Source organism: Botryllus schlosseri, chromosome 3, assembly GCF_051294905.1.
Source record: "Botryllus schlosseri isolate E-star chromosome 3, Bs_hap1, whole genome shotgun sequence".
Taxonomy (NCBI): domain Eukaryota; kingdom Metazoa; phylum Chordata; class Ascidiacea; order Stolidobranchia; family Styelidae; genus Botryllus; species Botryllus schlosseri.
Window position 1 is genome coordinate 32,138,780 of NC_137238.1, and position 20,167 is coordinate 32,158,946.

Here is a 20,167-nt window from a genome sequence, read left to right on the forward strand (position 1 = left end):
TTGCTGCCCAATCACTATGATATATCATCATAAAAACTGCGCCTACTTCAACGTTGATGAGTGTTTTCTGGGAGCTCATATCATCTGCGAAGATACAAAGTCGGAGCTCTCGTGAACATAGATAGTCTTCAATTGGCCTAAAATCATGCGTAGTTGATCGCGCAGAATGTATGTAGAATTTTAATATAAATTCCCACAAAACCACGCATAGTTCGGTGTTGATGAGTGTCATATTGCTCTAGTGTTCCCGTGAACATAGATAGTCTTAAATACACATACAATCATGCGAAGTTGATCGTGCGAAATGTGCGTAGAATTTCAATATATCATCATAAAAACCGCGCTTAGTTCAACGTTGATGAGTGTTATTTGAGAGCTCATATTATCCGCTAATTATTTCTCGAAAGCAAGTTCTTATCATGTCTTGTTGATTTACGGAAGCGACTTAATGATTAATACCTAAGAATGATTTAATTAGGGATATCTCGACTCATGCGGATTAGTAATTTTTAAAAATTAAAATATAGTGTATCGGAACTTCGTGAATTTTTCGTAATGATTAATACCTAAAAATAATTTACTTAACGACATCTCGACTCATGTGGATTAGTAATTTAAAAAAACAGCGTAGAATTTTAATACATCATCAAAAAATCGCGCCTAGTTCAACGTTGATGAGTGTTATCTGAGAGCTCGCATTATCCGCGAAAATACACAGTCCTAAATACACATAATAGAATATCTGGCGAATATAGTCTAGCATAGACATCCTAGTTTTCGAAATTTGCTCATAAATACACACGGCAGTAGTCTAGCGGTGATCGATGAACATAAATACACACGGCGATAGTCTAGCGGTGAGCGATGAACGTAAATAGCCTGAGGGTGCGCAATAAAAGTCGATACCCCTGCTACTGGGATGATTGGAATCCTCAAAATAGTCGGTTCAACAGCCATAGTACATAGATATTTACTCAAAGGAGCTATATTCACCGTATATTTTCAATTGTCAATGTCAACTCACTATGATGTCACAATTGAATTTTCGTGACGTCATTACTTGAAAAATAAAAATAAAATAAAAATGTTTTAAACTAGGGCCTTGTTTTGAACAAGTTTGTTTTAAATGCAATCCTACTTATAAGCCGTTCGGTTCTTTGGATAAGCAAACATCCTGTGGCATTTAATGTTTCAAAGCAAGCTTACACGAACATTCATTTGGATCATTTGTCAGAGCTTACAGTTTTCTTTCACTCTATATACGAATATTGTAATGTTATTGTTCCCAAAGTTTACGTATCACGAACAAGGATGGTGCTATCACGAAAATCATTGGCCGATTAAGTCTGTACGTCAGAGATGTCAGGAAAACGATGGTAATTAAGTATGGATCTACAGAAAGGAAACGTAAAACCAACCGTGATGTATAAAGATGATATCCACATATATTCTGGAAAGCCGACGCGTGGTCCTCATTGGACAAAGATTGAGAACCACAAAATTGAAGTTCATCGAACACTCTGTAATTCCGTGTTATAACAGTCCAGGTTTCATCGAAAATTATTTTTATATTGATCTGTTACTGGTATACGCTCACCGAAAGTTCACTAATGAGAGTCAAAATTTGAATAGTTTAAGAAATTAGGCAAAATCCACAGCGAAAAATCCTGACGTGATAGAGCAATTTTCAGCTCGGAATTGGATTCAGCAACCAGAAATTAGCCTGAATCAGTCATCAAAATATTTGTCGCAATTTTTATTTTTAAAATTTGTAGACCAGTGTAATAGCATAAGAACATATCTCTGCGAATAACTAAATATTGTCAGCACCAGGTGACGCAGGACAGATTGTTCCAGATCGACCTTAGACCTGAATTCATATGTTATAAATCAGTGGTTGTCTACCTGTGGGCTATGGCCTTCTCGGGCACATGAACCTTTTTCAGGGGCAAAAAAATATGAAAAATAAATTTACTATCTCTAAGTCATTCCACTATAAATGTAAGTCCAATTTTTCAGGTAAAATGACATTTACTACATGTTTCATCGAGTTGAAAAGAATAGTAGGGCCCGATTTGAGAAACGGTTAAGAATTGCTACTCCAAATGCTACGCTTTAATGACTTTAATTACAAAAACAAGGACGCATAGCATTGGGCACTGTTTCGCTGGGAAGCAATATTGTGATATATAAGCAGATTTGTCACCGATCTGTTTATCGTTTTGCAACTGATTTTGTCGTCCTATATATATACTGATTGGTCTAGTAATCTAGATTCAGGAAAAGAAATTATAAATTTAATGATAGTTTTCAATTCTCCTGTTGCTTTTCACAGAACTATGATGGGGAAAGTTTCAACACAGTGGATCTTCTTCACATTATTTTGTATTACACTGGGTAAGCTTATTTATATTATGCCATAAAATCTTACATGAAACTTTTTGTAGGTGACAATCACATAGATTGGGCAACTATCAGTGACCTATAATTATATACTTGGTTGGATATGTCTATAAAATATTACTAATATTGGAATTTATCTTCTTATTTCTACATATCCAGTCAACCGGTGATGATAGGATCCTGGAAAGCTCCATATTCGCGTGAATAGAATTTAAGCAAATCAAAGAGAGAACCATACTTGAAATACTCGTATAGCATGTTTTTAAATCACTTCTTTGGATTTTGCGCAATACTTCATTCAAGTTGCAGTAAAAAGTTGCTTGAAAAATAGAAAAAGTTGCATTATATGATACTACAAACAGCTTAAAATATCATGCTACATAAATTCTGAGTGTAACGGAAGCTCCCGCCAGCTCTAAAATGGTGCCAAAGTTGCTAAATCTTGCCGTACTAATGAGGATTAGCAAGGCTGGAAGTTATCGGAATTCGGAAATGCCGAACCTATATTTATTTACATTCATTTAATACGAGCGTTGCTGTTGAATTTCTTTAGTCAATTGTGCGAAGCGAGACGGTAGCCTATTGCAAATGCTTCTCTCAGAAGCGTATCGATATGCTCGATAGATTTACATTTTTTGCATGTAATTTCCCTGGTCCAATAGGTATGTTGTGGGCATGTGAACAAGAATGCTGAATTTCTGACTGAGATTTCTGTCTTTAGGAATGCTGAAAACGATACGCAAAGTTAAAAATAATTTTTGATTGTTTAACTTCTGTCTTTTGAACCAAGTCTGATCGTAGTTCAATAACTTCACTAAGAGAAAACCGTAACTTCTAATTTAAATAGCATATACCACCTGAGCTATCGCGACTGCTTCTATATAGGCCTTGATTAAAGAGCGAAATCGCGAGCTCAATTGTGACAATTCACCCTGTTTAACGACAAAAGGAATCATAATCAACCGTGAATTATCAAATGTCATTATATTTGACAAATTTGGCGAGGTTTAGCCAATATCAATTGAATATAAATATGCATCGCACATGAACTCCAGACACACGAACTGAAAATATTATGTGTCATGGAATTGACTTGACATGGAAAAATTTAGGATCATTCGACGTTACTCAAGTTACTTTAACAATTCGCGTGACTTGACTCACAACTTAAATTGATATATATTGAAATGAATTGGGTAGACTGATTTTTCATGAGATCGATGTCAGCGCGTAACTCATCCCTTGGTTAGGGATATGCTTAAGGTGGGTTCTGGCTCAGGTTCTGGTTCTGGTTAATTTGGGGGCTATAACGTTACATGCTCAAATGTCACATCATCAACTGTCAGTTTTCATTGCGTCGCATAGTAGTAGTTACACCATCTATTATGGTGAAAATAATTAAAAAAAATTGTAGTACAACGACAGACACGTTCCTACATTCTCGGGTAGAAGGTGTCTGTCCTTACTAAGTAGCTTGCCAAGAATGGAGAAAGAGCGTTCAACAGCAGCTGTTGTTGGCTGTCAACGCCGAAGCTGTGCGTACACAGCTGGTGACACACCTTAGTAGGACTTTATTGCTACTAAAATGTTGAAATTTACTTTTTTCAGTGGGTCAGTGGTCTTGGTGAGTGGTGTCAGTTTCATCTATATCCTACGAAAAGCTACTTGAGTACTTTACGGGCTCACATCATCTCAAATAATATATTCTAAACATGTTTGGATAGCGAGGAGTTGTAATTATAGGTGAAAGGGAAAAATTTTATCTAAAACTGAAACTGTCAAGTACCGATAAAGTAGTCTAGAGTATTTTTTATGTTTATTCAGCTCAACGAATATCTTCATATTGGCCTGCTTACTACATTTTAAAGATTTTCTACACTAGAAAAATCACTGTAACATGATAAGTATATTATAATTAATCTTATCAGCGCGGCATAGTACATTCGAGTAAATTCCTGTAATTAGCTTATGTTTATGAAATTACTTGAATCCGAATTTTATCTAAAACTGAAACTGTCGAGTATCGGTAAAAGTAGTCTTAAACCGTAGTCACTTTTTACGTGGAGGGAGTCGATAGCGAAGTACTCGTGCATTTTGTAGTACTCAAGTATAGGTTTTTATCTGCTTGCACTATACTTAATCAAGTGATTAACTATTTACACTGCATCTACTTCTATTTCTGAGTTTTCGGCTTTCAGGTAAACTATACCTTCAATATTTACTTTTTAACTCACTCAGAAATCATCACTTCTTGTACTTTACTAGAAATTTACTGCTGCTAAATGTTGAAATGTACTGTTTTCAGTGGTCTTGATGAGTGGTGCTAGTTTCATCTCTATCCTACGACGCATTTTCGCGCTGCAGAATGACTTATCGCAATAAAAATAACAAAAATACTTCGAGAATTTGCGAACTCTCACTGCGCAATATTTGAGTTTTACGAAGTACCCTTCAAAGTGAGCCCACATCTTGGATATTATCCAAAACCACATAAAATTTCGCTCCAAGCGAGGAATCCTTTAGAATAAGGTAGAAGTAGTCATTTCCGAGTAAGTAAAACGTTAGTACTCTAGATCTATTTCTGTTTAATACTGTAGCTATCATGAAGTTGATGTACTCCAATATCATAAGGACTTGAGAGTATTTGGTGCATGTAGGCAAAAAACCTACTTGGGTATTCTCAAGAAGTACGAGTACTTCTATGCTTAACAACTCTGAAAGCTAGCGCAGTTTGTGGCATTTGTATGCAATCGAAATTAGCGTGCTTCTCACTTACCTTATGTTATTAGTTTTCCTTTTCTATCTACTTTACAAGATTCAGTGTAGAAGTTTAGTGAAAGTGTAAGAGTTTAGCAAAAGTAGTTTTTGATGGTAGCACTTGTCAAGGTAATACAAACGTAACCTCAAACTACTCTAAAATATAAAGTCCTAAAAGTAGGTAGTTTCTCCTGAAAAACAGATAAGTAGAAGTGTAAATAATCTACAAACATAACCACCTATATTGGTTACTTTTTAATCCCTAATTGTACTTGTATTCCAGCAATATTACGAATCGTTGAGTATCGAGCGATTGCCTCTATCATACTTGCGGAAAATAGGGATTTAGTACTCGAGTATCAAATTAGAGTAAATTGAGTAAACTTGAGAGGTTATTAGTGATTCTGCTGGAATTTATATGAAGGGAAGTCCTGATAAAACCTTGATTATTTCAGAAAAGAATAGAGGGCTTCTTTCGATATTTTGATAGTCTCCGTCGTACTGTCGGATGTCATGAAATTGTATACATGCCATCTAGTACTACGCAAAATTTCAAGGCTGTTACTCAATGGTTCTGTTAGTAATTATATGGAATGTGTGGGAATCGAATTGGAGCGTAAAGTATGCTCCTATGGCATAGAGCCCTTCGAAATGAGTCCACATACCTCGTAAAATTCCACTCCAAGCGCTGCGGCTTACCTCAAGCGAACAAGTATTTCGTACTTTAGGAGTCAAATCATCTTTCTTATGATAAATTAACATAGAGAGAATTAATCAGAAAATTTTGTAGAGTACCGTAGGCATCGATACATTGAGTGAAATGGGCTTCCTTATCTTAAATTGAAACGGACAGAATAAAGCGAAACAATTTGCAGAGTCTCGTAGGCTTCAAGACATAGCTCAGGCTGAGATCACAGCCTAATAACGAGGGCTTCGGGTGGGATGTTATAGGAAGCAAGACGAATCATTGTGTTGAAAGTGTTGAAACTTAATTACATCTGTAATTCCGCCATTAGAGTTGACTATGCATAGGTACGTGCTACGCTCCCGCAAACAGATTCACGCGAAGTCGGTATAGAACTGCGTTCGTTTTAAAGGCGTTCCATCATGAAATGTGTGATGAAATTTGATATGTTCCATTTTCATAATGTCCCACACCTGTGAACCAATTTTCAAGTTGCGCATTCAATGTTAAGCATTGCGCATTCGTTATTATACAAATTATGCATCTATATTAATTCCCTATTCAAACAAACGGCAATGTCGCAGCAGGATACCGGTAGTGTACAACAGAGCCTCCACAGTATGGAGAACATGCATATGTTGCAAGTGGGATGTATCATTTGGAATCAAACACAGTGTCGTAACAGATATTTGCCATATACCACATCAAAAATTGAGCTATGATGTGGAGGTCGCGTCGAGTAAGTGCGATGGTGAAGATATCGCGCCAGAGAATTCGCAACGGGTCAAGTATCAATGACGCGCGGCCACGTTAACGAGATAGTGTAATCATAGTGTCCTATATGGTGTCGACACAGGCAAATCTCACGCCTCAGTGAAATTGTATCACGTCACAATTTGCATTTGGCTACAGGCAATTTGACGGTCATTTTTGACCGGCTTGCCGAGCATTAAATTTGGTAAAACAGGTATCAATCGAAAGCTGACTCTGCACTGATTACGAAAATATAAATTTTATTCCGCTCGTGGCCCTGGAACTCCCACAATCAGCCTCGAATTTTTCATTGTTATGGAGATTGGCATTGGGACGCAACAATGCTGTCTGGCGAAACGAGAGAGTAGCTCAAGAGAAAAAGAGCCAGCCAGCATTGTTCAGCATTGTTACGTCCCAATGCCAATCTTCATAACAATCAAAAATTCGAGGCTGATTGCGGGAGTTCCAGGGCCACGAGCGGAATAAAATTTATATCTTCGTAATCAGTGCAGAGTCAGCTTTCGATTGAAACCCGTTTTACCAAATTTAATGCTCGACAAGCCGGTCAAAAATGACCGTCAAATTCCTGTAGCCAAATGGAAATTGTGACGTGATACAATTTCACTGAGGCGTGAGATTTGCTTGTGTCGACACCATATAGGACACTATGGTGTAATGGTCATGCGTCCGGCTTCTCGAGCGGTAGGTCGTGAGTTCGATCCCCGGCCGGGTCATACCAAAGACTCGAAAATTGGTATCCGCAGCTATCCTGCTAGGCGCTCAGCAATCACCGATAGCATGGAGGAGAAAAAATGGGGGCGCAGACTAGATGACCTCACGGGGCCGTATCGCAACTCCGTCGTCAAAGCATCTCGATGGTGCAGGCGAAAAAAAGAATATAATATCTCTAGTTGGTCTTATACAAAATTCATATATTTGAAGCTCCAGTACATTGAGTTTCTGAAGAAAATGGCTGCAGCCAAAAATCAATTTTCGATATGTGCTTCAATTAGAGACAACATCATTTTCAGAGCGCCGTACCCTTTTAAATGATGTCGCCACTCACCGTATTTGCTTAGTATAGCATAATATACCTTCGTTTTGGGACGCCTCAAGTATTTTGATCATGGGCCTATCGAATGATTCTTTTACATAGAATTTCTCTGGATATCTACACAGTGTACTGTAGCACTGTTAAAGGGGCACTGCGCTCTAAATATGATGTGGTCTCAAATTGAATAGAAAAACGAACCAAAATTTTGGCCGCATCCATTTCCTTCAGAACGCCACCGTAACGGAGCTGCAATTTATTGAAATTTCCACAGGGCCAGCTGCTCAACCCGTTACGGGAACGATGTCTTCATCATCGCAGTTGCTCGACGCAATAAGGCAGTCAGCGAAGAGAACGAAACTTAGACATACTTCCTTCATAACATTGGCTGACAAGCATCTAAAGTTCGTTCTCTGCGTGACTGCCTTATCGCGTCGAGCAAGTGCGACGTTGAAGACATCGTGCCATGTAACGGGTGAAGCAGCCGCGGCAGCTGGAGCATGAAGGTCCTATGGAAATTTCAATAAATTGCAGCTTCATTACGGTGGCGTTCTGAAGGAAATGGCTGTGGCTAAATTTTTATTTTCGTTTCTCCCTTCAATTTGAGACCACATCATTTTTAGAGGGCAGAGCCCCTTTAATTAGATAACATAATACAAATCTCTTAATGTGTCTGCACTCCTAAAACCTTTATCAACAATGAGAAGCATTTCCACGTACTTCTCTGATCTATCGAGAATAACAACACGTGAATCAAAGCGGTTCGTCATGAACATGCACATCACTTATACATATTAGCCAGAGTAAGTAGATTCCACCATATTATTCATATTAAAATACATAGTTATTCACCAACTTATCTTGACATGAGCAATGAGCACAATTAGATTTCCTTCATGCAATTAGTAAATGACTATTAATAGCATATGGTATCAATATACAGCGCAGACTTGCACAACTCAATAATTCTAGTTGCCTAATTTCACTCAAGTAGTGCAAAATCTCATTAATCTAATTCTAATATAATTTGGTGAATGTTTCGATACTTCATCATTTTAATTTTAATCTTATTCATTATTCTTCTGAAAATGCCTCATTGTCCGCGGCATTTTGCAGTTAACTATCAATAATACCCCTCTCGCGCGACATCAGGTGCAGCGGAAAGACATTTTAGCCGTGTCGTACGAACGCTAACCATTCTCATTCATATTCATATCAACTAAACTTGAATTTTGCTGTATTCCTTTGTCATGCATAATTTCTGTCAATTTTCTAGTTTTTGCAAATTGACTATGTCTAATCTAATTAGGTAAAAACTGCTAAAATTCTAATATAATTCAATCTTGAAGAGCTGAAAAATTTCTAGTTGAATGGAACAGTGTACATCAGTGGTTCTAGAAGGGCACTCAAGGAGAACGTGAAGCTGCGGTCAACTGAAATTTTTTCATGCTCCGCGCGATTAGCCTCCAATTCATGGTTATCGCTCTGTGTATTTCATGTTTATGACAGCATATCAAAGTCATCCGTGAGGAATAAAAGAACTGACCAGTCCAATGTCGTGCAACTCATCAAAATTTCATCAACGCCACCGAATTCCAGTAACTCTAACTGATTACGTCTGACGTGAGTGTAGGCCTACTTCATGAGAGAGATGATATTCGGCCAATTGGCGCCACATCAATTGAATTCTTCTCGCAACTGCAGCTTGACGTCTTCAATTGTTCTGTTAGGGTGGCCTTTTGAATAGCATGAAACTTATCAACGATGACAAAAAGTAGTAATAATCCTCTAAATCCCCTGATGAGCCTCAGCACGAAGTTGGTGTTCTCCTGAACAAACCATATGCCTTTACCGTTTGCCAGGGATTCGACTTTTGCACAGCTTTTTCGAGAATACTGAAATTGAAAAGCATGTGATCATATGCACTTAATAAAAAGGCACAACCACCAGTTTACATTGGACATTTTACCAAAATCAAATTTCCAAGTAATTGAAACCTAGGTCAACGGCAAAACAAGACGCACACATTACATAACTTTATCTGCAAGTGAGGTTTCATCACTAGATCTACAAATACATGATATCTTCAGATGAAATTACTATAAAGAATTAGATCACATCCTCATGGTCTGATCCTACGGCACATCCAATTGCTAGATCGACAATAGGTAATCCATATCTACTCACACCGCTGGTACTGTGGTAAACTTGACAACATGAACATGACACAATTCACAGAAATGTTGAAAATATACATAAACGAATTACCCTGCCGTAAATCAATGTGCTCCCTCTTAATTCCATTTTGCACCAAAAACATGTCAAGTATAGGGCTTGTATCAAGGTATATAACGGCACATATTTTTCGATTCAAAACACTCTTCGAGTGGACTATTTTCAATTCAATTACAATATTTATAGGGTGAGATACCTATGGTACCATAGCCAAATCAAGCAAATAGTTGGATCAACTAATCACTTAACAACAGAAATACGCCTGCATGTATATAGACTGTAAATCAGAGGTCACAAACACGCGGCCCGCCAGAGCATTTTGGGCGGCCCGCAACGACAATTTAGATTTTTATTAATTTGACAATATCCAAGGTCAAGGTGTTTGCGCAGTAAAATGACCTTTTTAATCATCGGATATATTTCTCCTAAGGGGGGAATTTTGGCTCAAATTTCGGCCAAGGGAGGCACGAGATGAAAAAGGTTGGGAACCACTGTCCTATACCAAGATCTTCTTAGAGCTACAAGCCTTCAATATACAGAAATTCTTGATTTACATCCTACATTATGGTGCAACCTGCTAAATACACCTATTTTATGCTTACTTCCTGATTTACACCCAAATCTGTCATACACATAGACCAGGGTTGTCTATAATTTAGAAAATCTCGTTCTAGTTGTTGATTTTAAAAAATACCGTAGTTCTAGAATACTATATTATTTTGTGAGTTGAATAAACAGTCAATTGATTTACCATAAATTATAAGATATTCATAATATTAAGCAGATATTCAATATTACGAGAAAAATGAACACTGGTAGGACAATTACATTTAATGAAATATAGGGATTTTAAATTTTGGTTCAGACTTTGTGAGATTAATTATTATGTTTTAAATAAGCATTGAAATCACGTTATGTAGCTTATAACTGTGAACGTCTTTTGTACAACAAGCCAATTATTTTCATCAAAAACACAAGATAATTGATTATTTAGCAAAGATAATGAGACATTCACAATATCAAGCAAATTTTCAATATTATGAGAATAACTCGCCAATAATCAACAGCGGCGTAGTGGCCGTCGCAACGCGCCACATGTATAATAGCGGAAGCCATATATTACCTCGTACATGCTTCAACTGTGATAAATAACGTAATCATTTGCAACTTCTTCATAGGCTAGGTAGGGTTACGTAATTGTTCCAAATCGCGGGTGGTAATGGCGCGACAAATGTTTGATAGCGAGCGGCGGGGCGGTGCGACGCGACAATTTTTTGATATAGCGAGCGCGCGGGCGGCGAGGGGACGTCTCGTGCAGACATGGGGTAATCGCGATTAGTAATCGTAATCGATTACATGCGAAAAAATTCCGAAGTAATCGTAATCGTAATTGTCTACTTCCAATATTCAATCGATTTCATTGTGAAAGAACGATTACCAGTATTGAGAGAACAAACGTCTGATTTTCAAATGCCGCTACTCATTATTACGTTAAAAGTAGCCTATTAGACTTGCTCGTCTTTGCGTAAGAAGTATCCACACATTGTAAATAGATATTCGATGTACATTAGTGTGATTGTAAGAACACTCGCCGTGCTCTATATCGGGTTATCAATACATTTCAGACGCTACTACCTCGCAGCAGGATAATTAATCACCTCTCTGGCTAGTTTAAAATAGCAACTTTTGTATGGATGTTTGGCTATGCTTAGTAAAACGCAGTTTGACCGTTGCTGCTTGGCGAGCAGTAGGTCTATGTGGTACGAACGTACACCAGACAAAGGTTTGGAATTTTGTACTCGTAAAAAAAACATTATGGTTTCCACAACAAAACATTAAAAATCAACAGCTGCTGATATATATACCATAACCGAGCCGTTTTCTGCCGTGTCTCGTACTGGTAGCTTGCATTACATTTTCTGTATTAAATTGAAGGCAGAATTTGATGTTCACCTTCTCTTATTCTCATATTATTCTACTTAAAACGGGCGCCACTCGCTATTTCACAATTCCCTTACTGAACATTTGTACCTGCTGCCATATAGCCATCGGCTTATATACTATGTTAGTGTGGGTTGTAGCTAGAATCAGGATCAAAACAGAAAAATCGCCCTCGACTCCTCACGGTAGTCAATTTTCAAGTTGAAGATTTAATTTGGTCAATAATATTGGAAATTGCATTATAATGCATTTTTAATCCTATCTGAGCACCCGATGGTCAGATTTACCTGAAGAGAAAGTGGCGCGTAATTCATAATTGTAACATCTGTTATTTTGCAATAAATACTTTAGTGTATGTGGTTAATTTGTGACCTCGCCGGTCTGTTATATATTCAAAAAATATTGTCGTGGACCAAACGTAGCAGACCAAAAGAAAAACGTTCGTGAGACACACACACATATTGCCATGTCTAATGCTCTGTGGCATTGGAATCGTGGGCTCAGATTGGAAGGACCCGATAGTTAGTCACACCCACCCAGCGCGGCTATTGACAATGGATACATACCCCAAGTTTCGGCCAATGTCTTTCTTTAGTAGCGCACTTCGTGGAGTCGCATGTTGCCCGAAAGTGCATATGTCTTTTGGTGTGTCGGGGCGCGGTATTAACTGGCACCAAAATGTCTATTACTATATGCAGCACCGTAACTGCCGCACCCCAAACCCCCCAATTGGGGGGGAGCGAGCTGGGTGGGGGGCCCAAAATTATTTCGTGAATTAGCATAAATCATAGAGTATTTTTTGAAAATTTATGCAATTTTTCAAAATTTTTTCGCGCTGCGCGCGAATTCACGTAGCCATTTATCTTTCTTATTGGGTATTGGGCCATTACCGCGCCACGACCCACCAAGACATACAATCAAGTTTTAGGCCATATAACATGCGACTCCAAGAAGTGTGCCAGAACGATTGGCAGCGAGAAAAGCTTGGCCGAAAAGGTCTATGCCCTTATGCAGATCAAAGACTTCGCTATATATACAAAATACATATAGGTTTAATTGTCCATAGGCGCCTAAATGACTGGCGCCGAATGTTCATGTCTTTGCAATCTGAACCTCACAAGACAAATGCCATCCCGCTGGGAAAAATTTTATGCCAGTGAAGAAATACCAATTTGAAATCGTGTGGTTCTCTTAGTTTAGAAGCCTACGTTTGGGCGGTTCTATATTTTCTGATATAGCAGACTGGAAGTCACGAAATAACATCATGTAACGAAGTCATATCAACGGTTCCGCCCGCCCGAAGATGTTTAATCATTATTTACGGGCCCTCCCGTTTTCAAGACACTTCACTCAGCTCTACAGGTAAATCTAATTACGTGAGTAGAGAAGACAATAAATTGATAGCATATTATATATGCAGTCGCCGATCTGATTTACCGATTTTATCATAAATTATCGAAAATTTTCGCGCTTGGCGCTGGCTCTCAATACAGTACGGGTAATTTCGTGACAAACGTGAACAACGTGATAGGGGGTCGTTTTATCACCCTATGGGAGCCCAAGACCCACGTTCTTGGGGGCCTGACGAGGTGCTGTTTCGTTCCTGCGAACGGGTATACGCCCGAAGATGTTTAATTATTATTGAGTGGTCCTACCATTTCAAACACACCTCACTCAGCTCTACCGGCAAATCTGATTACGTGAGTAGAGAGGACAATATATTGATAGCATATTATGTATGCAGTCGCCGACCTGATTGACCGATTTTATCATAAATTATCGAAAATTTTCGCGCTTGGCGCTGGCTCACAATACAGGACGGGTAATTTCGTGACAAACGCGAACAACGTGATGGGGGGGGGCGTTTTATCACCCTATAGGAGCCCAAGACCCACGTTTTTGGGGGCCTGACGAGGTGCTGTTTTGTTCCTGCCAACGGGTATACGCCCGAAGATGTTTAATTATTATTGAGTGGTCCTACCTTTTCAAACACACCTCACTAAGCTCTACCGGCAAATCTGATTACGTGAGCAGAGAGAAGATAAAAATTGATAACAATGTATGCAATTCCCGATCATACTGACCGATGAAATCATGAATACTAGAAATTTTGCGCGCTTCGCGCGCTAAGGCGACTAAAGCTGATCCACTAAAGAAACACCCAATGAAAATGATGAATAGTGGTAAACAGTGTATCGCCGGAGGGGGGTCTGGGGGGCGAAGCCCCCCAGACGTTCGGTCTATAACACTATGGGGGGCCCAAGACCAAAGTTTTTGGGGGGGGGCTGACGAAGTGCTGTTACGGCCCTGACTATATGAATTATGCATGCTTTATTTATTGAGGGGGAGACGTATGCATTTCAAAATCAAGCTATCTAGATACATTTAAATCGCAAAGTTCAAAGAGAATTTTCAAGTTAATGTACTCTCGCAAATACTCTATAATTTATGTTGGTTTACGAAATACTTTGAGTCTCCTCCGACCACGCTCCGCACCCTATTGGGGAATTTGGTGTGCGACAGTTATGGACCCTGCAAGAATGCAAATCGTTGGGGGCGATAAATCGTCCTCTATAAAATAGGAACGGGTACATTATGACGTAACAAGCAAATGTCGCATCTTTTTAAATGAAAGTTGTTATCTCATTAGGCCTTTTCAGCGCAATTCATGTATTGTCTTCCAATATAACTACTAAGATGCAAAATAAATGTAATCGTGAGTAATCGTGATCACTTTTCCAATGTAATCGTAATATAATAATTCCTGATTTTGCTGTAATCGTAATCGCAATCGCATGATTCAGAAATAATCGTAATCGCAATCGATCACATTTATGAAGTAATCACCGCATGTCTGGTCTCGTGTTGCACATAACCAACTCGAGTTATGAGTCATAGGTGCTGTCACGCAATTCACATCGTCAACGTATAAATAAAATTCTAAAATTTCTAGTCAGCGCAATTCACAATTCGCAATTTCTTGGTAGTTTGTTAGCTATGGGGTCAAATCTAACTAATATGCATAACAATCATGTTGGACATATTCAATCTAAATCGAGCAATAACCGGGCTTCGGGTCCCAACGCAATCATGTTGCGCAATAATGATCAGCGTCAGTCGTCTGGAACCATGTAGTGTAGTCTATCGTGCAACCACAACCTCTCTCTTATTGTAACCACACCCATATTTTTACTGTGTTCTGATTGGCTATGAGATATCACGTGACCAAATACTCAGATACGCAAATACGCAGATTGGCCCGCGTATAATGACAGCTTCGACATATTATCATAGCCGGGAACGGCGAAAAAGGACCAAGCCACCCACATATTCCTCTAAAATCTTTTTATTATTTTAAAGCATAGAATGTTTCATGGTAGATTCATTTATATTGAAATTTTTATTCGCTATTCGCACGAATTCATGCCGCTACATCTCTTCCATTCTGTAGCTCTTCCGCTTCACATGTAGACTGATTTTTCATGAGATCGATGTCAGTGTGCAAGTCATCTCTTAGTTACGGATATGCTTAAGCTGGGTTAATGCTCAGGTTCTGGTTCTGGTTAATTTGGGGGCTATAATATTACATGCTCAAATGTCACGTGATCAACTGTCAGTTTTCGTTACGTCGCATGCGTCGGACGAGCACTTTGTCATCTATAAATGATCTGGTATAAATAAGCTATGTATATTTTTTTAAGGATATGGCCATATAGGCACACCTGACATGTATCTCAAGTTAATACTAATAATTCATCGTCATGAATGTTTTGCTGTAACTGATATGACCTGTCGTTTGAATGCAGCTGTTGAAAATTACGTAACCAGCGCATTATACATTGACACACCCTTGCAAATTTGATAAGTCCCACGCAGGTATTTTCAAAATGCATGGAACTGTTTGATACAGAAAAAACCGTTCGTAAGTTGGTCGATACAGATCATCCCAGAGCTTAGGAAGAATCAAAATTTAGGCTTGACAATTGTAACGACTAACACAAAAATAATCCAGCAGTATACTAAGATTCAATCTATATATCACAGAGATATAATTTTAACTTTTGATTCGTTTCCGCTAATTCAGGTATTTCATGTCCACAAGGCTGGAAGAAAAATTATTCGAGATGTTACTATTTTTCGACTGACGAATTGTCGTGGGAAAATGCACAGCAAAGTTGTCAAAATTTGGGAGCGAATCTTGTTACGATCGACAACGCTGACGAACATGTAATTATGCATTAGAATGTGTTGATGCTGTATTACTAATTGAATTCACAAATCGTGCCATTTATCGTGTAGTTCCAATGAGAATTCTTTCTTAAATTTCTGTAATTCGTCTTGATTATAATGTTCATGGATGAAAAGTACAAGTATTCTAAGCATGAAATGCCATTGCAGTCGACAAACACCATGAATACCGCAAACAATTTAATCATACACGTTGGCGGACCAAAAACAATGTTTTACGGCGAAGGCGACGACGTTCTTCGATTACTACTATATCGTATACACAGAAAGGCTTTTGTCCATGAAACTGGATAATACCTTGTTATATTTAAACGATATCTTACCTCGTGTCGCAGTTTTGGTGTGCTGACACCGAATAGAACTATTCCGTACGACATTTTTCGTTAATACAATAATAAAGGGTGGAGAACACCGCTTGTATCTGCGTGTGAGCATAAATATATGGTATAAATTCTATCTCCACTTGAATACATTAGCTCAGTGCTTTTCAACCTTTTTGATATCCATTCACACTTTTTTTTTGTAAAATAAATTTCATTCGCACAAACTGCAAAAAGAAAATGAAGGTGATTAACAACATTTTGTTCAGATGAGCAACAAATTGGCTGCTATGTAGCTTAAGCTATCAAGTGTCTCATTAAAAAAGGCAACTTTTTTCGCTCGTTTGGATAGCAACCATTTCACTAAAACCTTTATCGGCCAAACAAGTTGTTGGCTTTTGTACAAGAACGTCTACTGGTGCTTGGATGGCCAGGTCTTAAAATCTGTTCGGCACTCCTATCCAAAATACAGCGTATTTTTCGCGAGTGCAAAATGCTTTCTGGTAGAATCATTTTTGAGAGCTGGCACAGAAGGTAACGTAGGCTCCAGTTTGTCGAAAGCATGCAAAACCCACATGTTTGTGTTGAGGCTTTCGCCTTATGACTTGGTCAGTAAAATCAAAAACGTCCAAGGAGAGTAGGCACATTAGAGCTCGCGTCCTTATGTACCTTGATGCAACTTGTGTTCTGTTTTTCTATCGATTTTACATTTTCTGTCTCGCGAGTAAACGAGAAGAGCAAATAACCTCACGATACTGTGTGTTATGCTATTCAGCTCAATCTAACCGGAGAATTCATAACAGTTTAATTACATTAAAGCAGCTTTTAGACCAGTGGATCTCCACCTTTGTCACCTCGCGGCCGGTAAACTTTGATAAAATATTTGGCGGACCGGTGAACTTTCAAAAATTGAAATCATCCCAAAACGTTACTTATACAGCCGTTTTCCAAGCATTTGGGGATGGAGAGTGTCCATTTTGAAGTTTTTGATAGTACTTAATTATGTCCATATGATTTTACGGTAGTGATTCTTCCGAATCGATGTATAAAATTGCCTTGCTCAGAAAAACTCGCCGAACGTCGTGGATTTAACGATCTAACTCGATAATATACTTCTATTCGACAATAGCGAGAGAAGAAGTGCTTAGGAGCCGAACCTCGAACCTAGTACCATATCGCGCTACCTTGCTCATTGTCCACTACCAGCAGACGTAGCTACTCTGGCTACTCCGAATACACTTTCCCGAACTAAAACCCCTGACAACAGCTGAACCTGGCCGCCAACGTTCCCTTTCATTTTTCATGGGTCTTCGTGCACTCACCAACCAACTGCGCGGCCCCTTGGACAACAGTGCGTAACGACTAAAAAAGTCATTACTTCATCGGCCTTTTTGTGCGCGGCACACGGTATTCTGTGCGCGGCGAGTTTGTCAGCAGTGCACCTCCGCGCACGCGCGCAGCTTAGAGGCAACATTGCTGGCCATCCACAAAATCAGGGCCAAAAAAACCCTTTGTCAGCCCCTCCCACAAAATGTTTGTCTTGGGCCACCCGGTAGGTGACAATCCAAATTTCTGGTGGGTGTCGCCCCCAAGACCCCACAGTTGGATGGATGTTTTAACCAGTACTTCTTAGCACATTCATTCTATTCAGTGTAGGCAGAGAGTATATGTCATCCATAATCGAGCCAAGTGTGAAAATTTGCTATAATTCGTGACTGAATCGATGAATTATATTGGTAATCGTATATATATTGTCATAAATTCTTTGTCCTCTCCGAAGTATGAGATTTTCCGGTGGAGCTGAGTAAGGTGTCGTCTTGGAAAATTTAGGGCAGGTAATAAATACTTGAACATATTCGGGCGGGCCTGTTGCAACAATTACCTAATTGCATGTTATTGTTTTGTGACCTGCTGTCTGTTATATAGTGATTAGATATTCAAATCGCCCAAGCATTCTAAAATAAAAGACGCTAACGATTCCAAATCGCTATTTCTGCACTGGTAAATAATTTTTCCATGACGGTATGGCATTTGTCCTGTGGAGTACAAATTGCCAGGAGAGCGAGATTCGGCACCAGCCATTTAGGCGCCGATGGAAAATTAGACATATTTATGTCGAAGTTTTCGGTCAACAACGGGCACTGCCGAATTTTTGCACACTATTTGGGTCCTATGTTAGCCTACACTTTATCATGTGTCTGACGCCAAAATGCCCATTGCTATATATCGTGCGTATTTCTTGGAGGACTAGGACCCAATAATGAAGACATTTCGTGGTACTAAATCGAGCAAAGCGCGAGAAAAATGTTTGATAAAGTTCCAATAATTAGGCTACTCTGTCCATTCACGAAATAATTTTGGACCCTTTCAAGCTCGGTCCCGCTCGAATTGAAAGGTTTGGGGTGCGGCAGTTACTGTCCCGCACAAAGCGAACGCAAACTGCGCGGTTTAGTGAGTCAGCTTGTACTGGTCGCTTGCATGTCATCAAATGACACGGCTTTAACTTCAAGTCAAACCAAACATGTTTCCAGACCTAATGTTACCGCAAGAAGTTCTGAATCTGTTCAAAATTTGATGTTTTGGCTATTTCATCAATGGACAAGCCTTCAACATATTGCATCTTGAAATTAAGGTCTAAAATTGTAATACACCTGGCGGACCAGCAGAAAAGTCGTCTCGGACCGGCACCGGTCCACGAACCGGCGGCTGAGAACCGCTGTTTTAGTCTACCACCAAAATCCGAGTTTTCGTGGCATCATGAAAAAGAATTCATTACAGTAGTATGCTACGATTTTTCGGACATGTATGACATAGAGAGTGCGCACACCACAATCCTACCCAACACAGCTCTAAAAACATATCTGGCGCACGCGAATTCAAATAAGTGTGATTAAAGTCTTCTACTTGTCGCATTTGTACTATAGTCTAATCAGATTTATTTGAATTATTCCACGTAAAAAAATTTAACAATCGTTCACGATTTTCATTCGCACTCAATCCGGATTTTTCATTCGCACGACCATCGTCAATCAAACTGCAATTTTTTCATTCTCAAAAGTGCGAAGTGCGAACCGTCACACAGGTTGATAAGGAATGCATTAGCTAATTACTGTGTGAGCACCCCTACTGAATTGCCGACTCATAGCGAAGACCACGATTTTTGTTGATAACATAAGTTCGAGTTAAGAAATTAAAACCCATCATCAGCTAGTTTTAACCCGATATCAAATCGCATTACGCATATATTTATGAATACAACGAAAGTCGTCGATCGTATGTTGACAGTATGAAAGTATCACTCAAATAAGTTCTCACTTTGCGAAATATTCACGCAAATATGTAACCACTTACTTATCAATTAACTGTTATGCCTCAATTACCTTGAAAAGTGTCATTTGTAATACTTGCAGTCGTACGAGCAGTCGTACGTCTCCTAGTTCCTGCAATAAACCAAGTCAACAAAATCGGATGCAACCGCTCTGCGTGTCATGCGCATTAAAGATAAAATTGTGCTTCAAAAGAAGCAAATATCGCATTTGAGCCGCACATTCATTAACCCTTTCGCTACTACAACTTACAACCGCTATAAACCCTGTCTTCACTTGACGTATTGCTGACCTCTGGCCAGTGTTGGGATCAAGTCACTACCTTCGAGTCACGAGTCATCTCGAGTCATTGCAGATTTTGACTCGAGTCAAGTCAAGTCAATCGATTTTCGAAGGTGACTCGAGTCAAGTCAAGTCACTCGATTTTTGGAGGTGACTCGAGTCAAGT

General features: G+C 39.0%; 1 protein-coding gene across 1 annotated transcript in view; it reads left to right on the plus strand.

Moving 5' to 3' along the window:
• Nucleotides 1-20,167, plus strand: part of LOC145435051 (perlucin-like protein) — a 75,665-nt gene that overhangs the window by 2,748 nt on the left and 52,750 nt on the right. The window contains exons 2-3 of the mRNA XM_080312333.1: nucleotides 2,336-2,397; nucleotides 15,910-16,052. Of these exons, the coding sequence (XP_080168459.1) occupies nucleotides 2,340-2,397; nucleotides 15,910-16,052 (201 nt within the window). The 5' untranslated portion in view covers nucleotides 2,336-2,339. The remainder of the gene's footprint in view (nucleotides 1-2,335; nucleotides 2,398-15,909; nucleotides 16,053-20,167) is intronic.